This window comes from Poecilia latipinna, unplaced genomic scaffold (assembly GCF_001443285.1).
Source record: "Poecilia latipinna isolate Pla-1442-1.1 unplaced genomic scaffold, P_latipinna-1.0 Scaffold14, whole genome shotgun sequence".
NCBI classification, from domain to species: Eukaryota; Metazoa; Chordata; class Actinopteri; order Cyprinodontiformes; family Poeciliidae; genus Poecilia; species Poecilia latipinna.
In genome coordinates, this window is record NW_015112630.1 from 713,222 (window position 1) to 734,507 (window position 21,286).

General features: G+C 39.5%; 1 protein-coding gene across 4 annotated transcripts in view; it reads left to right on the top strand.

Annotated features, from left to right (window-relative positions):
• LOC106947368 (RAS guanyl-releasing protein 2) overlaps positions 1 to 21,286 on the top strand; it is a 63,679-nt gene that overhangs the window by 25,999 nt on the left and 16,394 nt on the right. For 3 of the 4 annotated variants that reach the window (XM_015032306.1, XM_015032335.1, XM_015032315.1), the window contains exons 8-13: positions 5,866 to 5,982; positions 6,333 to 6,614; positions 14,277 to 14,351; positions 15,170 to 15,292; positions 17,359 to 17,474; positions 17,564 to 17,705. In XM_015032306.1, the coding sequence (XP_014887792.1) occupies positions 5,866 to 5,982; positions 6,333 to 6,614; positions 14,277 to 14,351; positions 15,170 to 15,292; positions 17,359 to 17,474; positions 17,564 to 17,705 (855 nt within the window). The remainder of the gene's footprint in view (positions 1 to 5,865; positions 5,983 to 6,332; positions 6,615 to 14,276; positions 14,352 to 15,169; positions 15,293 to 17,358; positions 17,475 to 17,563; positions 17,706 to 21,286) is intronic. The other variant, XM_015032325.1, reaches the window with a different exon arrangement.

Here is a 21,286-nt window from a genome sequence, read left to right on the forward strand (position 1 = left end):
TGTTTAAACATCTCCTCTGAGAGCACCGTAGTACAGGAGGAAAAACCTTGTATCTTGTAGATTAAAGATTCGCTGGCTCGTGTGATGGAGCGCATTTACCTAATTGCATTTAAATTTGCCTCAAGTAAATAAAATTACTTTTAGAAAAAGATGATTAAATGTTTTTTTCTTCTCCCCCCAAAAGTCTGATAAAAGTATGTGCAGGAAAACAACATATTGTGGATGAGGCGCCAGGTCTGTGTTTCCCCCTGCTGCTAACTGCATACATTTGATCTGAAGCAGGACATAATTTTGCTCTAACAAAACAAAAATAATTAGATGATTTTTGCTAATGTTTCATACTGACTGAACAATTATCTACTCCTTTATTAGAAAAGAAATTGCTCTGTTGGTGAAGATTCAAATGTGTGAGACATTTGAATCTTCATATTACCATTTATTTTTAATTCAGTCTTGCTCTTACCACAACCCTGCTCCTCCAGAGGAACCCAACACCAGGGAGTTTCCCAGCATGCCGTTCTCTGTAGGAGCCAGTAGGCATTTGCATATTGAGGTTAGGCGGCATCCATCTCATAACACCAGTAATCCTTCTAGAATAATACAGGAGCAGAGAGGAATGGCATGTTTTTTTGATTACTGCATGAACAAAAACAAAAGAAAAGGATTTATTCAAACATGAAATTACATAAGATGTAAATACTTTTTAATGCATTGTGAGCTAAAACTAAAACCAAAGTGGAGTTGTTTGAGCTTAATGACCTGCAAGACATTTGGAGGAAAAACAGGGAAGCTTTTACCACCGCAAATGTAAGCTATGGAAGCTATGATGCGGGGATTTTTTTTTGTATAGATATATATATATATATATATATATATATATATATATATATATATAGGATATACATATACAAAAAAATGTAATAACATATTCTCAGTTTTCTGGCTTTTAGCAAATAGAAATAATTTTGGTGATTTGAACTGACCTGAAACTAGAGAAGTTTGATCTGATTTAAGTTCACACACAGAGAAATAAATTCAAACTTCTGGTTTCAATTGTACAAGTCTTGTCACAGATTTTCAATTAGCTCTTGGCTGGATTTGACTAGGCCATTCTCACATATGAACATCTGTTCAGGATTTCTCGTTTGGACTGGAGATAAAATTTTTGTAAAATTCAAAATTTTTAGGTTTTTTGTCGCCTTTGTCCTGTTGGAGCACCAGAAGCCAAGACATGCCAGTCCAAAGCAACAGTTTATTTTTTTCTAATTGCCTTTAGGTTCAGCTGCTATTCACCTGTTTTATGGCTTGTTTTTGTTTAATTTGGTTGTTGGGTGGGTGACAGATCAATTTTATCGATAGAATTGTCTGTTTATGAAGTTTAGATTCTTGGGACGAGTGATGTCAGCTCACCTGGGCCCGCCATCTTGTTTTAGAAGAATATTTCATAGCTTGTCTTTAGTTGAACTTTGAACTCTGGTCGACTCTTAGGAGGATTGACTGAAACAAAAACCAATTTTTCTCATGTATAGTTTATTTTTTTAGAAAAGAAAAGAAGGAAGAGAAAACAAATGCTTGAAATGGCATTTGGTATTTAAAAAATATGAGATTTTATTTTTAAACTGTAAACATCGCGTTCACACATTTCACACGTTAACTTCTTGCTCAAAAACCACCCGGATAGCAAATTGTAAACTTTGGTCATCCTTATTGATTCCCACCCTCATTGACTCATTTATTCAGGTTTGCTAAAATGTTCCTCCATCCCTGATCCTAAAACAATCCCAAATCCCAATAAAAGCCTCATTTGTGGCTGACCAGATTTTCCTCTCACTGAAGAAATCTCTCTGTAAGTGGCATCCTGGGTTTTACTGTAATTGCTTTCATTTCTGCTTGATCTGATCATTTGCTGCAGTGTGCCAGATGGGTTGTAATTTTTTTCCCCCTTCTCTTTTGTGACAATCTTCTTCATCTCCACTGTGAAGATGAAACCTCGGTGAAGCAGAGAAAGCGCAGATGTATTTCCATCTTAATAGGCTGCAGCGCGCCGAGGACGCGTCGTTACTTACCGACAGCGGGGCTTGTGGATTGTTTCCGTCGTTATGAAAGCTCTCCACTCCGCTCTGCTCTCTGGGTTTGATCTCCTCTGTATCTACAGAACAGACAGCAGTCAGCCGTGGTTTATTCCGCTGGCTCTCGGCAGGGTTCCTTACGTCTCTCTGTCAGAACACATCGCGGCCTACCTAGGGCTCTTGTCAAGGGAGTCCAGCAGAGCACTCCTTAGTGTTTCAGTCACATTGATTATGAGTCGGCCGTCTTGTTTCTGGTGTTTTATGATGCTGTGTCTCTGCGGGGCAGAGAGAGGACAGATGCTGGTATTGACCAGAGCTGCTGGAGAGACAGAAACTATTTTCTGCTCATCACGGGTGACATTTTCTTTACTCTGACCTTTCGGAGAGCAAAGGAGTTTGACTGCTCAATCCGCCGCCGTGGTTCAGAGAAGAGCTGGAATTGGTTTTGGTGACATTTTGTTCTGGTGGCAACGCGCTGGCCCACGTCGGTTTTGATGGACTTTTCTCTCCAGGATTAGTTGGAATAACTTTGATCTGCTGACTCCTCATCACCAGTCGTCATTAAAAGAGCACGGCAGCTGGAGCCGAGCTTAGCTTTCAGTAGAACACTGTCAGTACGCCGCTTTACGTTTTAGCATGCTGACATGCCACAGGATTAAAATGTCCCAACAAGACCTGTGAAGTACCACAATGTTCGATTTCTCCTTTTATTAGATTGATGAATTATATTTATGAACTGTATTTCTTTTAAAATTGCCCATGCTAATATTATCTAATTGTACAACTTGTTATAGGAGACCTAGGATTTATTTTAGTATATTTTAAAGGTTTTATTGGCTCTTGTGGACCTTATTTGATAGAGGGTAATGAGAGAGGGGGGAAGACATGCGGCAAAGGTCACCAGGCCAGGATTTGAACCTGCGACAGCCACATTGAGGACTAAGGCCTCCATATGTGGGTTGTGCTTAACCCCTGTGCCACCACAGCACCTGTTTTAGTTTATTTTCTTTTGGACATGCTATACTTGTATAACATTTGGAGAAAAGCTTACTACAGACAAAGTACATGTATTCCTCTGCTTAGCTGCAAAGCTCAAAGTATTTGAGGTCTGAAAGAACTGCAACTTCTTAGTTATTTGGACCATTTCTCATTTTCTGCAAATAAATACTAAATGTTTGCTTGGAATTTCAGAGACATGTTGTCTGTAGTTCGTAGAATAAAAGAACAATGTTCATTTTACTCACACATATAATTACAAAAAATAAAATCAGAGAAACTGATCATTTTCAGTGGTCTCTTAATTTTTTCCAGAGCTGTTTATAAAAACATATTTTACTTCAAAATTAAGCTGCCATCTGTCTCAGTAAAATACACATAAATTTGTGATTCTAACACGTTTCAAAAATGTGAAAAACCTCAGATAAAATGTATCATTTTGTAAAACCCGGTAGCAGCTGTAGCTTATCAATCTGTCTATCAAGTTGTCCTGCCAAGTCCTTTCAGGAGAAGGTGGTGCAGGTTTAAATTGATTTATTAAGAAATTACCCATCCAGCTCAGACACACAGCAGAACATGAATCCGTTTTAGTGAATGCCTCTCCTCTGTGTGCTAAAGTTGCGCTAACTCTTAATGAACAGCCCTCTGCGGGGCTTCACGCTGCCCTTCATCCTGCTGGCATCTCACTGGAAATCAATGGGGTGGCTGCTGCGTGGGAGGCCTGCCGCAGGGGAGCATTTGATCCAGCTCACACACCCTCAGGGATCGATCCGCCGAGCGGCGCCCAGGCAGAGCGCCTGTTCTATCTGGATCCAACGGGAGGGCCGTGGAAACGGACGCACAGTGAAGCAGAGCGGGGCGAGGAGCAGGGCGGAGCGGGGCGAGGAGCAGGGTGAGGAGCGGGGCGGAGCGGGGCGAGGTGTCGTCTTTATCAACAAAGGCAGAAGGGCAAATTCCCACAGAGGATTAAGAGAAATAAATTGGACAGCAAGTGGACTAATGATGCTGGTTTGCAATGAAGAAGGAGAATATGAGGAATTGGAGATGTGCTCCCCATAGGAGGCTGTAATGGGACACAACCAGTGCATGTTGGGGGAAGCTGCAGAAATGTCAAGAGCTCTAAGGCTGCTGTCTGTCCTGCCTCTGAATGCATTGAGCTTCAGTTTTATCACTGCGTGCGCATGACTCATTTTCACAAAAACATAGTTGAGACCTTCGCACAGGAAAAAACAGAACATGGGATAATCCTTTATGCATCGACATTAATTCTTACTTACTCTTTTTATCCCCCACACAGAAAATCCAAAACACAAGTTATTAAAACAAGAGCTCAGAAATTGAATCGATGTAGTTTTAGTTTTCAAAAGCCTCAGCCAGCAGTGTGGCCAAGAACTGACTGACCTGAGTTGACATGCACAAGCTGCAGAAGGAGAATTAGCAGTGAGCGTCAGTAGTAACCAAATAGCTGCTTTGCTTCTGCGTGAGAATATTTACAAGTTTAACTGAAGAACTGCTTTAGCCTAGAGAAAAGCAACTATCGACTTAAATGTACAGGAGGTTTGTAAAGACTGTGAAACTTTTAATCAGTGCTAATTACCTCACACTTTCACCAGTCAATAGCTGGTTTAGGTTAACTATAGAATTGTGCAAATTGTTGAAAGGGAAAATAAATCTGCTTAATAGAAACACGCCAATTAAAAAAAAAAGATAAGTTTTTGTGCTGAATGATGTATTCTTTTTTTTTCGTATCAAAATTGGTTTATTTTGCAAAACTGCAATGAAAACACTGTGACATCACATGAGTTGCTACTGGTGCAAACCATGAATGAAAAAACAGCAGGAAGTAGTTGGAGGATTATAACGTAGCTTGTGTTTTTAATTATGTTTATTATTTAGTGGAAATACCATAATTATGAAATTGTGTTGTTTTTTTTAATGTTAGTGGAATATTTTGCGCACATTTGTAATGGAAACACATCTAATGATGGTTATGTGTCATGTTTGTTTTCTGTTGTTGGTGCCATATTTTCCTTGATATTTCATTACATTACATTATATTTAGGGATGGGTGATATTTCGGTACTAACATCTGTATGGGCCAATATTAGTCATTTTTTTTAACATATCAGTATTGGTTCAATTAATAAAACTGATACTAAAAAGTGACATTTATTTCCATCTTGATATCATTTGCTGAGGGAGAGCGAGTGGAGGAAGATGACCATGTGGTATTTGTGGTTTGTTTCAGCCATAGTTAATGACTTTGTTATAATATTTAGCAAAATTTGAGACAAAAAAAAAAAATCGGTATCAGTCAATTGACATCAGGCCACAAAACTGCAAGTGGTGCATCCCTAAATATTTTTATATGCTTTATGAAAAAAACCACAAATAAGCAAATTTTCTGTAGATAATTTGGAGTTAAATTCACTAGAATACTCCACAGAAGCAGTGTGATAAGTGAACTGCAAATAGGCAAGTGTTCATCTACAAATGTGACCCAGTTAGGCAAGTTGTGTCAGGAAGAAAAGACCAGAATTCCAGCAAACTGTTGTTACAAGCTCTGTGAAGATGCTGAGATTTGACTTAAGTCATACATTTTAAAAGTAAATTTAACCCTTAAGAAAGTAACAAAGTTCCTTTCATTCAGCAAACGGTAATAACTTTGGTAACCTTCTTAAAATGGGGAAAAAAGTTTTGTCTGATGTCTGATTTTGTCCCCACACAGTCCAAAAAGGCTGTTTTTAATGCAGCTTAAATAAACATGTAGTTTTATCTGTTCTTCTCTTCTTCATGACAGAAGCTGCTTCAGCTGCAGAACTTCAACACCCTGATGGCGGTGGTGGGCGGCCTCAGCAACAGCTCCATCTCCCGTCTCAAAGACACCCAGAGCCACATCAGCGCCGAGACCAACAAGGTGCAGCAGCGACCCCTGCCCTCTACACCGTCGCCCAGCTCCATTTCTGGTGTTCGCTTTCGGACACCAGTCCGCAGTGGTCAGCATGTCGGTCCACTTAGCTAGACATTGAATCTTGATTCGACAGCCCACCTCTCTTCTGTGAGAGTTGCAGAGCTGCTTGTCGTTGCCCATTACTCCCACGCTGTGTCTTTTTAGAACTATGAATTTGAGCCACATGATCAGAACAGTTGGGTGGATGTACAGTTTCTACTCTTACATAAGTCCATCTGGAGTAACAGTTTTGCTAAACATTTGGGAGTCTCATGAACCAGACTCTAAAAGTCAACCCTTCCTTTGCTCACCTGCAGGTTTTTAACAACCTCATCGAACTGGTGACGTCATGCGGAAACTACAGCCAGTACCGCAAACGCTTCTCCGAGTGCTCGGGCTTCCGCTTCCCCATCCTCGGCGTGCACCTGAAGGACCTGATAGCCGTGCACGTGGCGTTGCCGGACTGGGCCGACAAGGAGAAGACGCGTGTGAACCTGGCCAAAACCCAGCAGCTTTACGCCATCCTGCAGGAGCTGACCCTGATCCAGACCACTCCGCCGAACATCGAGTCCAACACCGACCTGCTCAACCTGCTCACCGTGAGTTCGGGGGCTCTGGGTACAACCTGTAGAAATATAAGTTCGAGTGCTAACAACAGAACCATTCTCAAAGGAGCAGTCAGACTAGACAGAATGGAAGGACGCTGTGAATGACAAAACACGCCAATGTGACAGGCGTCCAGTTCGTGACGCCCATTCTGGCAGCCGCTCTGTTGTAGCCAGATGGGACAAATCTGTGCACGAACTCAGATGAGAGAGAGTGAATGAAAATAGTCGGAACACAAACTTTTTAGCAATAAGTCATCTCAAGGGTAGAAGAAGTTTTATTTATATAGCAGTAGGATCAGAACCACCGGAGAACACGATGCAGAGGTTGGTAAAGGCTGAGGGTGTAGCCAGGCGAAGGCTGCCAGGCGTACAGTTTTTTGTTATCAAGCAACCCTGAACTCATGGAGCAAAGACTGCAACAGATGGACTGAGAAGTGTAAACGAACAAGGGTTAATCGGTTCAGTATTTAATTACTGGTTAATTCACAAACCAAAGAGATGGTAAAACCAAGAACCAATTAACACGTTTACAGATTTATTCTTCTTTGCACTAAAATGTTTCAGATTGTCATCCAAATTTTAATATTACACAAACACAACTTTAGGAAACACAGAATTAAGTTTTGAAACGACGATTTATGACAGAAAAAAGTCATCCACACCAATGTGTGAAAATAGAGTTACCTGTTCTATGCAGAATTATTTGAATCTGAGCACACTAAAGTCATTCCACATTTTCATTGGATTTTGTCCCAGACTTTGACAAGGCCACCTCAAAAATCTTTTGTATATTTACCAACCCCGCCTGTGGTGGCACAACCAGGGATGTGGTTTGTGAAATTTAACCAAGGAGTGGAGATCATTTTTTATAAGAATGCACCAATATAAAAATGTGGTCCACTATCGATATCTGATATTAACAATTCTGATATTTATTTACTCTAGTGTATTATATACATTACGTATTCCCTAAAGTTTCAACAGAAAAAAAAATACCACACCATCAATATTGATTCTCTGCTTTATTTAAGCATCTCCATTATCACTGTCACATGACCCAACAAAAACCTTATATGGTCCCCCCCCCACCTCCCTGTACCCCTGCCTGGAGCACAAATGGTAGCAACATAAAATTAAATGAATTCTGTCTTGTTTTTTTATCTGCCCAGTTTTACTTATCAAACCGATACTGGTATGTTAAAAGAAATGACTATTATCGGTCAATATCAACTTTAATTCCTGGATCATGTTCTGCATAGAGGAGGTGGTGGAGATACAGTTGAAACAAGTAACACTGCTCACAAGGAAATATATCATGACATGAAAGCAAAGTCTGGCAAATATTAAATCGATGCCCACTCCTTTGAGTCAGCTTAAAGAAGAAAGTGTTGCCTGTCAGCATGTTTGAGATAAACATTACTGGTTTTCTGGAGTATTTGATTTCTTGGGTGTTTTCCTTTTCTAACATTTGTTCTTCCTACAGAAGAAGACCAAGTGAAATGCTATTAGGATGTAAAGGAGAAACATTCCTCAGGACATAATTACGTTACGCTACTTTTCCTTCCTGTCTGAACTTCCTCGCTGCTTCTGTTCCACTCAGTGTTGAACAGTAAAACTCTCAGACTGCAAATGTCAACAAGGTGGAAAGAAAAGTCTCATACAGGTTACAGTTTAAAGCCGTGCTTGTAGATGTGACGGCTCCTTCTAGATCCCTTCTTGTATTTACCAAATGCTCACCAAACGATATAGAAGTCACCCCATTCCTCTGTCTAAGCTGGTGCTGAGCTGTTTTTGTGAATATGATTTCTTTTGAAAACTGAAACCCTGAAAGTAGAGCGATAAAATATATAGTTAATAAAAAAAACTGCATTGAAAGGTTTTATCAAAACACTGTTTTTTTTAATGAAAAATCCAGTTTCTAATATACCATCTGTTTCAGTACAAAAAATGGGAGAAAATGTTTAAAAAAGGCATTATAAATAACTGATGAGATTTTATACCTAAAAGATACATAATCTGAACAGCATTGTGGATCACAAACACACAAGTAAAATATGACACTCAAAAAGCAATAATACTGGTGTGCAAAACCCATTTGTGGTTTGCAAGAGTGCAAATATGTTTGAGCACAAACACAAAATAATTAAAATCAAGTTTTCAGGCAATCTCCTCTCTGTCATGTATTAAAGTGTAAATAACAGTCAGACCACGTTATTAAATGTTTTAAGATGGCCACCAACGTTTAGGGATTCTACACTGCCATTCAAAATGTCTTCACATTTTTTTATGTTACAACCGTAAATGTTTATTTTAATGGGATTTCTGATGCCAATTGATAAAAATCTGAAATCAGTGACAAGCATTTGTCCACAGATCTCTTGAGTCTGATTGGATGGATTGTCTGTGTGGAGATATATATATATATATATATATATATATTTAAATAATTGTCAAAATTCTCATTTGGATTTACATTTGGACTCCACTCAGCTCTAAGGTGGTTATAACGGTTTTCTAACCCTTTTTCAGAACCTACTTCACCATTGATCTAATCGTCTCAAGTCGCCCTGAAAACGCGTCATCAGAAAATTGTCAGTCACCGATTGACCAACAGGTGGAGTGTCAGGTTGAGTCACCATACCAATGCCATTGACGGCTGCTTGCGGTCCTCAATGGCCAACAATGTTGTGATAAGATTAAAACACTGTTGCCACTTTATGACAAGTCCACCCACACTGACATGGCAGTCCACTGTAAAGGAAAACGATCTGAACCGAGACTAGCCAAGTGGAGCTGAGTTGAGTCGTTACATTTCTGAATAGGTGGCTTCTAAAGACAGGTGTTTGCAACAGATTTCATTTCGGGGTATGAGAGTAAAGGGGGGCAATTATCAGTGAACTTCAGACTTTACAGTGGACTACCACCCAGTCGCTGGTCAGTATTGGTGGGGTTCTGAGTGGAACATTGTATGTTTGCGCTTTTCCTTGTCTCTGATTGGCTGTCCCCCAAAGAGCAAGTAAAATATGACACTCAACTAGCAGCTCCAACGCTGGAGATGTTAGCTTCTGCTGTAGTTCAAAGATTTGCTCTGTGCATATTAATCCATTTTGTGGTATACTTTATGTTTGAACAATTAAAATAAGCAGTTAGCATCTTTAGAGGGGCTTCCAAGTATTCATGAGTTTTAGGGATCCTTAACAACCTCCCCACCATCACCTCCCCCAGCCGGGGATCCACTGTTCCTTACTTCCTTCTACAATTACATGCTACTGTGTGCTGCTCTACCACATAAAATCTCTACAAAACACATTGAAGGTTGTGGTGGAGACAAAATGTGAAAAACTTAAACTGAATTACTTTTGCAAAGAGCTGTATTTACTACTTCCCATGTATGAGACCAATTTTCAGATTTGGCCCTCCCTGCAGACCAGCATGAAAGCATCGGGTTTCTGTTTTAGCACCACCGCTTTACTGCTTCTGTGTTTGTGTTTCATTATTTTTGGCAGATGTTTCCTGAATGTGGGAAGGGAAGCTTAAACAATCCCAAGAGATCAATTACTCAGCCTGGCTGCCAGTGTTGATGTGAGATAGCTGCTGGAATTTGGTTTATTTATACAGCACCCGCTGACAACAGAAGTCACCTCGCCGTCCTTTTCATGGGCTTTAGATCTGAGCCGGACGTCAGGAAAGTTTACAGGACGGGGTCAATACTCAATTATCTTTTGTCAGTAGTGAGTGGAGTTGATGTGTGTTGAGTCCTGCTCGGCTTGCAATGATAAGATGGAGAGAAAGTCGATAAAATAACTCAAAACCCTGCAGTCTCTCTCTGCATCAAAACATCGGAGACCGCACAGGTTTAACTGCTTTAACGTATGCAGATGCAGGGTCTTCCAAAATATTTCTCACTCTGGACGTCTTGTGTCTTTTCAAAGTAGCGCATGACTGTAGCCTATTTAAAAATTTAAATGTAACAAGTTTGGCATGCACTCTTTCAGCAACCCTTTCGATTTATTACCACTGAATTCCAAGAAAAACAAATGACTTCATTAGTCACCTGCTTATTAGCCAGGGTACCATGTGTATAATTAACAGGAAAATCACAATTTTATCACAGTCAAGAGCAACACTTTTAAGGAAAGTACATAATAGAATCCCCTGGGCGACAGTCTTTCTAAATGTTCCAATCAACCTGCACATCAATGCCAACTGCATGAAGCACAATTGGCATTTAGTTCATCTGCTTATTCTTCAGACTTAAAATACACTGAACTCAAATGAAACAACAGCACTCTAACACAGTTCACTCTGGCTAACTAATAATTCTGTAACATCATCAAAATCATAATTTTGTACAACCATGACCATCAAGCAGACAAGCAGGCATCAAAGCACGGAAGAATAAATATATTTGTTCTAATTCATCAAAATGATCAGTTTAGCTTTTTTTATAGTGGAATAATAAAGTTACTTGCAGGATTTAGGAATGGCTAAATACTTGAGACTCCCTCTAAAAGAGCTCCTGACTGTAGTTCAGACAGTAAATATACGTTAAAATGCTTTAAAAGTAGAAACTGTCTTATCAGTAGCACAGAAGCTAACGCTTACAGTCTTTCTTATTTCTGCTCTTAGGGGCTGCAGCCAATCAGCAGCAAGGAAATAAATGGCGCTCCTGGATTAACTGCTATGCCAACATTAGTTAGCAGCGTCTCAAGTTGAATTGCGGCTAGGTTTTTCAGCTAAGCTGCTTTTCTTTGGAATAGCTTTAAAAAATAGGCAAATTTGTAATTGTAAAAAAAAAAAAATCAGTGAATACTGAACTATGAAAAAGTGTGGTCCACGATAAATGTCAGCAGTATTATTAGAAGCAGTACTAGATGTGCTATTTTTTTGGATTATTACATTACTCAGTACTGCCCTCAGAATGTGAATTAAATGGCATCTGTAGGGGATTTCACAAACAGAGTAAGCTTTTTTCTAAGTTAGCTTTATGATATTTAAATCTGAGAGTGGTTTTTACCTGGATTACCTTCACTTTTATTGTGTTTACCATATTGACGTTATTCCTGAAGCCCTAAAAACTTTAGTGTTGTTATTGTGGTTGACGTGTTGAGTGTTATGAGACCCTCCTTAATAACACTGGTGGTCCAGTAAATCTGAAGTGTAGATAACCGGTCAACAAGCTAACGTACTTATCATTAGCAGCTAGGCAGCTGGTAGCAGACAAGTGAGAAGTCTAATCTTGTAGTTCCCTCTCTGTGCAATACCTTTGATGTAAAATTTATACATTTCAATTTATCAAGAAGGTTTTTAAAAGGTTTTTGAAAGGTTGGGTAAAGTGAACTGACACTAAACTAGAAGGGGGAAAACAAAATCAATATATGAGCTATAGAGAACAGTGACCCATAGAACGTGTCAGATTGTCATCACAATCTAATGCTATGGTGTAATATCTTCAGATAACCCACAGCTATATCTGACCTACATTTAAAACAGCAGAGGAAAACCAACGGTACAGATCACCATGGAGACACCATCCCCACGTTAAAGACGAGCCTCTTTTAGCAAACTTTTTTGTCACAAACCGTCGGAGCTGCTTCTGGCCATTTTGGTAAGAGTGTTCAGAAACGAAGCAGGATGACAGGATGTGCGGTGAGGTTTTCACATCAGCACTAATAAAATCTGAATCAGAAGTTTCCTCATCCTATTCAGAAATTCAACTTACCACAGGACAATTAGTACATCGAGCTAGCTGCCTAGTCAAAGTTCTGACAAACCAAACTATTGTATACCCGTAATTTAAATAACATAACTTGGATTTTATAATTGAATAACTCCTTCTTAACCTTTACTCTGAGGAAGAACAAAATGTGGTAAAAAAAAAAAAAAGAGAACTAAACCAGGAAAAAGAACTTTTGTCCTTCCTGGTGAACCAGTCTGCCTCAGTAAAACACAGGAAACACCCTGACAATGAGTCAACAGCTCAGCGCAGAATAACTGTGGGGCCAGTGGTGGAAACGTATGTGTGACTTTTAATTTGTAACCTTGCCCAGAAATAAATGCGGCTGTTGCTGTAGTAACGTAGTGCGAGGGCGCAGAGGGGCGCTGCTGTTAAACAAGGTTCTGCTTAACACTTCCCACTGTGAACAGGTGAGCCGTCTTTGTGTACAAGACACCCGCCGATCCAGTGGATATTTTTCATTTTGGACAGAACAATGCGTCTCGCTGTGATAAATGCCCAGGTCCAGCTCTGCCTCGCAGAGAGCAACAAAAGAGCTGCAAAGGTGGCAACGAACACAAACTGAACTTATTCGATTTAGTCTGCCTCGGATTTGTAAACATCTGTTTGGATTTCGTTTGCTGCTCTCTTAGACCTTTGGTAAAAGTAACTTCTTGAGCTGCTGCCTCCAGCTGCCATTTGTCTGCTAACAAGGCCAGTTCAGGTGACACCATGTGACCTGAGACTGACCCTCAAATGATGAATGACGGCTTGCAGCTGGTGCTTCCGTGGAAGAATGGAGATCGGAGAGTATAAACTGAAGAAAAACGGCTATTAAAAAAACAAACAAAAGTTCAGGAAAAAGAGAGACACAAACTCAAGTTTGAAGGCTGGGTGTCACATTTAATCCCAGAAACAAGTCATGTGATTTATTTTCAATTTTCTGGCCTTTTGACAGAATATCAAAAATTAAATATCAAAGGTGATATTTAATTTTAAACTTCAGTTACTTAAATTACGACTCTTCTCAGAAACAGGCACATTTGCTCCTACGGACAAAAATTCTTCAATTCCAACTTTAACCTTTATTAAGATTTCATTTAAGATAAGAGCCTAAAAAATGTAAATGTCCACAAGATGGCACAAATTGGGTTTCTTACACATGCAATTCATGGTGTGTAAGAAAAGTTCTCTCCATGTCAAGAATTACTGTCAGTGTCAAATGTCAGTGTTGAGTAATTATTGAAGTGTTTAACTGCCAGAGCCAGATAATAAATACAACAGTATTTTTATAAAACCAGAAACTCTCACTATAGCAAGATATAAAACTCATTCTAACAAGTTTTATTTGTTGTTATAACAATTCAAAAATATTTTATTTATCCCAAAGGGATATTAAGTGTTCTCATCATAACTCATATCATCTAAGTATCTTAGATAATGAAATGCAAAAAAAGGATCTCCGGTAGCAGTCAGTCTTATATCAGATCTGAAAAGGCCTCTGACTGAACACTGTTGCTGTATGACAGATCGTCATGGTAACAGACCAATCTTTGGGCAACAGAGACATTTCACAAAAATTTGTTTCATTTCTCGTTTTAACGACAAATTAAACACTTCCATAAATTAAACACTTCCATAAATAATAGTGTGTAAAGAAAAATATATGTGTGAAAGGGAAATTATATGTACTTATGTATGTTTTTTTTTTAATGAAAGACAGTGGACTTCTGTAAACATATTGGCTTTTATGAGCTTCAAATCCCAGACATACAATAAAAAATTGACAAATATTTCTGGCAGAATTATTTTTTGAAAACTATCAGGATACATTATATTTGAAGAGTTTTTGTGAAGCAGAAGTTTTTTTGTTCTTAGGGATATTAGCTGTGACATCATCTAACTCTACATGCTTCACGCTCATGTTTTCTCTGCAGGTATCACTGGACCAGTACCACACTGAGGAGGAGATCTACCAGATGTCTCTACAGAGAGAACCACGCAAGCCAGCTGTAAGATACTTTTTGCTCGTACCTTACATTTTAAGAACCACATGCTCCTGTTCTACATGCTGAAATCACAGAGCCCTCCACATCAAGGCCAAACAAGGAAATGTGTTTGGTTTTGACACCACACAGTGAACTGCTGCCACCATTTCCTGTGCAAACCTACTGAAAAAATAGATTAAGTTGGTTCAATCGTGAGAAATCAAGACTATGGAGTTTTGTGATGTTGTGCTCTCTCAACTAGGAATGCTTCTTTTGCCATATCATTTTATGTATTTATTTCTTTGTTATAAATCACACACCAACAATCTCAAAGTGGTCGTAACTATCAACCAAATCAGTCAGAAAGTAGGTTCTACTGTCAGTTTCACGTACAGTTTCAAACACCCAGCATCCTGAGCTGAGTGAAGCATCAACCTAACATAGCATGATATTCAGTAATGAAAAATAATAGCAGTTATTGCTGTAATATTTTGCAGCTCGATTGAGTATGACAGAGTGGCCCACATGTTCAATAATCATAAGACAGAATTTTTTTATAATGTCTAAAAAGTCTGTAGCAGTCTGACTTCAGCTGTTAATCAAATGGTGTATGCTGATGTTTAAAATGGGTTATTAAAGCAATGCAAGGCTGTTATTTTCTTATGGATATTATCCATCCTGAGGCACTGAACCAGAATGTTTTGAGGATATATACAGGATATATCAGAAAGTTAGTGCCTAAACCAGAGGTGTTAACCTTTGCTTTGTTCTGCCAAAGCTATCTTCTTTCTTCTTTAGTTTAACCTCAATCCCATGATCCTTTGTGCTTCTTCACGGTGCAGCAGAACTCCAGCCCTACCCCGGCGCCTGAACCTAAGTCCACTATGATTGATGAGTGGGCCGTGTCGGTGAAACCCAATGCTGACCCGACGATCATTAAGAAACACATCGAGAAGATGGTGGAGGTGAGTTTCCTCTGGGGGCTCTGTCTAGCTCCTGGGATCTATCAGGGACCACAACGATATGGATGGCTGATTATCTGCTCCTGTCCTCCATAGAAGGACTATTTGATGTTGGCTGGAAAGCTGAAGATGTGGAACAATGTTACATTCTGATATAGTTGTGAGGCTTTTAATTGAAGCAATTTTGGGCTCAATGAACCACAGGTTAAAATTCTCTGAGTAGATCATCATTCCTACAGCGAACCATGGCAACAGTTCAGGGAAGCTCCAGGGCTGATTTACTTCCTTTCTCACCCAGACATTAATTTCATTTTTGTTCTTCACTGAAAATCTTTGGTGGGATTTAAAACATTTTCACCAACTAAATGAATCTGATTCTGCAGTAGCGGCTGAAAGTGGCATTTCATGTTTCATATAGTAGCTAAACTGACATATTTAAATGATCCTTGTTTGAATTGTTCACTGCAAACCAGCTGCTAGTTTGCATGTTTGGATAATAATGCTAATTAGCGATGGGATTGGAATAATTTAAGGTGCAGATGTACCAACTACTCATACGTTCTCCATGGAACTCCACTTAAAAAGAAGTTGAAGTTTCCCACTGAGGGGAACTAAAGTGTTTTGTTTGCAGACTGTCATCACACAGAGGCATTTGCTGGTGGAATCTAGTGCTGATTTTCTTCTGTTTTTGCAGGTTTATATGTCCTAATTACCCGCATTTACAGATGCATCGCGGTGCTAAATTTGGTCCGTTGTTAGTTTAAGTCCATCGCCAATTGTGATCAATAACGTGTCAGCAGAAGAACTGTGGTTTCATGCAGAAGATGTTTTGGTTTCATTACGTCGTCAGGCTATAAATAAATCCTGCAGGCCGGCTGATGTGACTGTGACAGCTTCCTGCTTTTATCGCTCCAGTCTGAACGCGGTTATTACAGCATTTTCCCCTAAAATTGTGGCCCGGTTGCCGCTGCCTGGGCTTTCTTCACTTGACGTGAAAAACACTGCAGTCAGATTCCCTTTTCGTCGCCACCAAGTAATTAAAACAGCAAACCCAGGGAGCTAAAACTCGAATGAAAGATAAACTGCTGCACCACATAGGCGCTAATACAACCTCTTTAGAAAAGGTCTGGCAAAACTTTTAATATCACACAATTAAATTTTATTATTAGAGTTGGAATGAGATCTTATGGCAGGAAATCATGGGATATTAAAATGTCATGATGTTTCTCCTCATTAACACTTTGCTGTCCAGTTTATGCCTGCATGTCGCATTCTAGTCGTGCTGCCTTTTCACTTTCTAAAGGTGGTTCAACAAAGTTTTAGTAAGGACGTTTGGATTTATACAGCCAAGATATTGAAAGCTAAGTGTGCACCAATTGCAGTTTTCTAGCCGATCACCAATTACTGATCTATAAAAAATCTTGACCTGCTGATTCTGATTTTGGCCTGATTTTCACTCAGGTAGCGCGTAGATTTTTTACATTTTCTATACGGTGTAAAAGGGACAAAATAATCAAATGAGCCACCAGGTCAGCAGCTGAAATTGTCTGGTGAAACAAGATAACACTGTTATCATGAGTTCTGAATCTGCATATAAGAGTGCAGGATTTACCCATGACTCTTATTTTGAAGTAAGAAAGGAAGTAGTTTATGAGACGACAGATTCATCCTTCTAAGGACGTGCTCCTAACCCTAACCCATCGACTGTGGAGACAAAAAGTGAGAGGCTCAGAAATACACATAGGTCTTGAGATTTATTCCCACCATTACCTCGGTCTATATCCAGTCGCCTAGCAACCAGCAAACCAGGAACAAGATGGGGTGACAGGAAACTGCCATCGCTCAAAAAACCAGAATAATGTCATACCACACTGATTAGAGGCAGCTTGAAACACAGTTTGTGAAAAATTACAAATTGAAGACTTAAATTTCTTTCAAATATTGTTTGTATTTAGATAATCTTCTCATTATTAACCTACTTTTTAATTTTAGTCACACCCAGTTTTTCAGGTTTTTCTTGCAACAAATTTTATGCTACCCTCCATTTTATTTTATTATTTTACCTGCAGAGTGTCTTCAAGAACTTTGACACGGATGGTGACGGCCACATCTCCAGGGACGAGTTTGAAGCGATCAGGAACAATTTCCCTTACCTCAGCAAGTTTGGAGAGCTGGACAAGAACCAGTGAGAATCCACCAGTTAAGACACGTGGTAAAGTTAGCAACATCAGTGTGTGTTTACAGTCTATCTCTTCCTTTTGCGTCCGATCGCAGAGACGGGAAGATCAGCAGAGAGGAGATGATCGACTACTTCTTGAAAGCCAGTTCTCTGCTGAACTGCAAGATGGGCTTCATCCACACCTTCACAGAGACCACCTACGTGAAGCCAACGTTCTGCGAGCACTGCGCTGGCTTTGTAAGAAACTGCTAATAACTTACTCTTACTGGTTATATCTCTCTTTGTCAGAGTGAATGATGTGAATCCATGACCTGATGGAAGTTTGTTTCTGCTCTGTCGCGGTCCAGATGTTTCACTGTTCACTCCGGTTTTAGGGAGGATGCATAAGAGACAAAAACACTCATGAAAATTTGTGATCATGATTTTTATCATTGTCTTAAAAATCTAAACAAAACTGAGATTATTGGAGAAGTCATTTTTTTAACCATTTTCTCCACTGTTCCACAAATATCAGTAAATTTGTTTTAACACATTTTTAAATTTATTTTCAAAAACAGAACGAACACAACATGGAGTTGGTGGAGTTAAATACAAACTGACGTGTGAGGAGCTTAAAGGAAATACAAAAAAGCTGGGATGAAGGAAGAGAGAAAAATAAAAAATAAAACAAAAATAATTAAATAAAAGAAATAACTAAATACATAAGTACATAAATGTAATATATCATTAAATATGAAAAATATGACACCCAGAAGAAGCCAGTTTAAAATAGGAATGTTTTCTGTTTGTTTCACTAGGAATGCAAAAAAATTCTTAAAAAAAAAAAAAAAAAACAACACAATGAAATAGTTTTTCATGATCATTTTTATCCTTATCACAATAGTACCACAAAATATCTTGATAAAATTCTGAGTCCATATGAGCCACCTCTACTCGTTATCAGCTGTAACTGTTAAAATAGACGGCCCAACCTTCAACATAGAGAAAATAATATGGTGACTGAGTTATGTTGATGTTATAATACAATATATGTGAACAAATAGAAAAAATAATCAAACTGACTTGAACGACCATGTGAGCCAAAGTCTCAGAGTATTTCAGTTCTCCTTTCTTAAAACTATTCTGTTTCTATCACCAAATATATTTCAATCTGGAAAGACTCAGACGAAGAAAAAGGAACAATTAAAAGATTTAATGACAGCAATGAATAACAGTTCTTTGGCGCTCGGGCCCTGGCAGCTGACCTGAGCCGAGATTTGATGTGAACTTGATGAACATCCCGATAACCGATTAGGGATGCTCTCCCCCGGGGCCCGACACTGGTGGTGGAGGTCTGGAAAGAGTGCCATCCTGGAGAACCAAAGGATGTGGGTGGAGAAGGGGCGGTGGTGGGTTGAACGCAGCTGGGAAGCGGCTGACGGCTTGGGTGTGGATCCTTTTATGCTGAACTTGATTGATGATTGGACACGCCAGGTGAGGTCCAGCGCTGAGGTCGGAGATGAGCATGACGCCGATGGACGAACGGAGGGGATGGAGTCTTCCAGTTTGAATTTTCGCTATTAGCTCCATCTTAACATGCTTTAACACACACAGTTGAAACCATGCTGTTAAAAAAACCCCTCATGTCGTTGCTGAAGATGTTTTCATCCCAACATTTTGCTAAAAGTATCAAAGCCGATGTTCACATGTTTAATCATTAGTGGACGAATCTTACAGAAGAAGTCTTTCCTGCTTCATGAATTTTTCACGTCACTTTGAACACGATCGTTTCTGTTGAGTGTTTCGGCTCATCAGTACCGCCTGATTTTCTCTGTATGCAGCATTTCTACTTAGGCTAGTAAAATCTGCAAAAGTCCTATTTTCTAGGATAATTATGGATAAAGAAAATAAGAGTATAGAAAAAGATTTGAATTTCCAGATTTTGTTTCTTACATTTTGTCTAACTTGTCTAACTTCTTTAAGTCCTTTATTATTTCCCAACTTTCTTTCTTCTTTGTGTCCCTCTGTAGGAGTTTTCTACCTTTCACATCTTTTCTTTTAACCTTGCTCCTTTCTCTCTTTGTTCTCTCTTTTCATTCCCCTCCTTTGTTTTTTCTTCCTTTTTGTACCTTTCTTTATTTTTTCTCTTTCTTTCTTCCTTCCTTCTTATATAAAAAAATACATTTTCATCACTTATGATGGATCTGCAACTGGGATTTAAACATTTTAAACTGAAAATCTCCAGAAACCAATTTATCACCAACTTGACATAAAACGTCTGTAACTCCTGTCAGTGGATCTTTAAAATGATTTTTGTTTGATGTTTTACTCCTTCAGGACGTATCGATCTTTGCTTTATTCGTCCATATTTTATTGTTGATCGCTTTCATCCCGTCTGTCGATACCAGGTGTCATTTCTTTTCAAAGGTCAAAGGTCAGACACGCTCTCCATGTCATCTCATACCTAGTGGGGTGAGAGCTGGGGACTATTTGCACATCATTATTTGCCTCCATAGTCGTGATGGAGCGTCTCTCCCAGGCTTTTCCTTCGTGTCAGGTCAGGCCAATGCCAATTACTATGAGCTCCAGTTGCATTCTGGGAAACATAGAAGAAAGGTAATTGGGTGAGATGATAACCCTCGTCTGTGGTGGTGTCACCTCTGTGCGTGTGTGTGTGTCCTTGACATGCCTCCCGAGGAGCTGTGTGTTGTTTAGTGAGTCAGGAAGAGGAGCGTGGCTTTAGTCGGCTCTGGATGTTTTTGGTTGGTCTCTTTGTGTTGCGTTCAGGCGGCAGAGTGCCCAGAAGATTATATGCACAGACTTTCATTAAAACTCCAACACTGCTGCTGTACACACATTTATTCTCCAGGGAGGCTGACATTTTCCACTCATCCTGAGGGGAAACTCAGAATAGAGAGCATGGAAAGATAAAGACTCTGTGCTTTGAACATATCCGTGCGTGTGCATGTCTGCGTGTGTGTGTGTGTGTGTGTGTGTGTGGCAGAGGTAGATACACCAGCCACATCCTCGTCTGCCCGCTTTGTACCTTCCTCTTGGTTCCTCTGCAAAAACAATATTTTCCCCTGCAGCCTGGTATTTTATTTTATTTTTTTGTTCCAGCACTTGTTTCAAATATGCTGCTCGAGTGGAGCCAGGCCTCCAGTAAACACTGCAGAGTTCACACTTCCTCCCACCCCCAGTGTTACACACACACACACACACGCAGATCATCTGAATCTTGTGCCGCTCTGCCCGCAGCCTCCTTCGGTCCTAACTAATGGCTCGCAGATGAGTTTTACTAAACACACAGAGCAAGCAGACACGCAGCAGAATGTGTGTGTCGGCATCTCCAGAGGACGCTAAAGGCTTGGAGTGTGTCTGTAAGACAGACTGCATCTCAGAGTCTCTTTGAGCTCCTCACAGTTTAGTTAGCATGAAATCTAAATGAGCTGGGCAGACTCGGTCCACACACATCATTTAGTCATCAAAAAGGAATGTTCAGTTTGTGGAAAAGGAAACTTGCTTCAGTCACTGGTTTCAACCACTAGCTAAAAAGTTTGTTGCACTAAACCTAAAGCGCTAGACCAGTGGAAGCTAATTTAGTGGAAGCTAATGCTAAGGCGCTAAAATGCTAACTTTATTTGAAATTATCTGCTCTTAATAGACTACAATCCTCAAACACCAATTTAATTTTTACATTTTACACGTTCTAGAAAGCCCTTAGTTATAGTATTTCTTTATATCTTAAGCTCTATTGTTTTGTTTATTTTGTTAATGTTTCTTGTTTGAAATAAAGTTATTGGGAAAAGACAGAGAGAGAACGTGAGCAAGGGAAACGT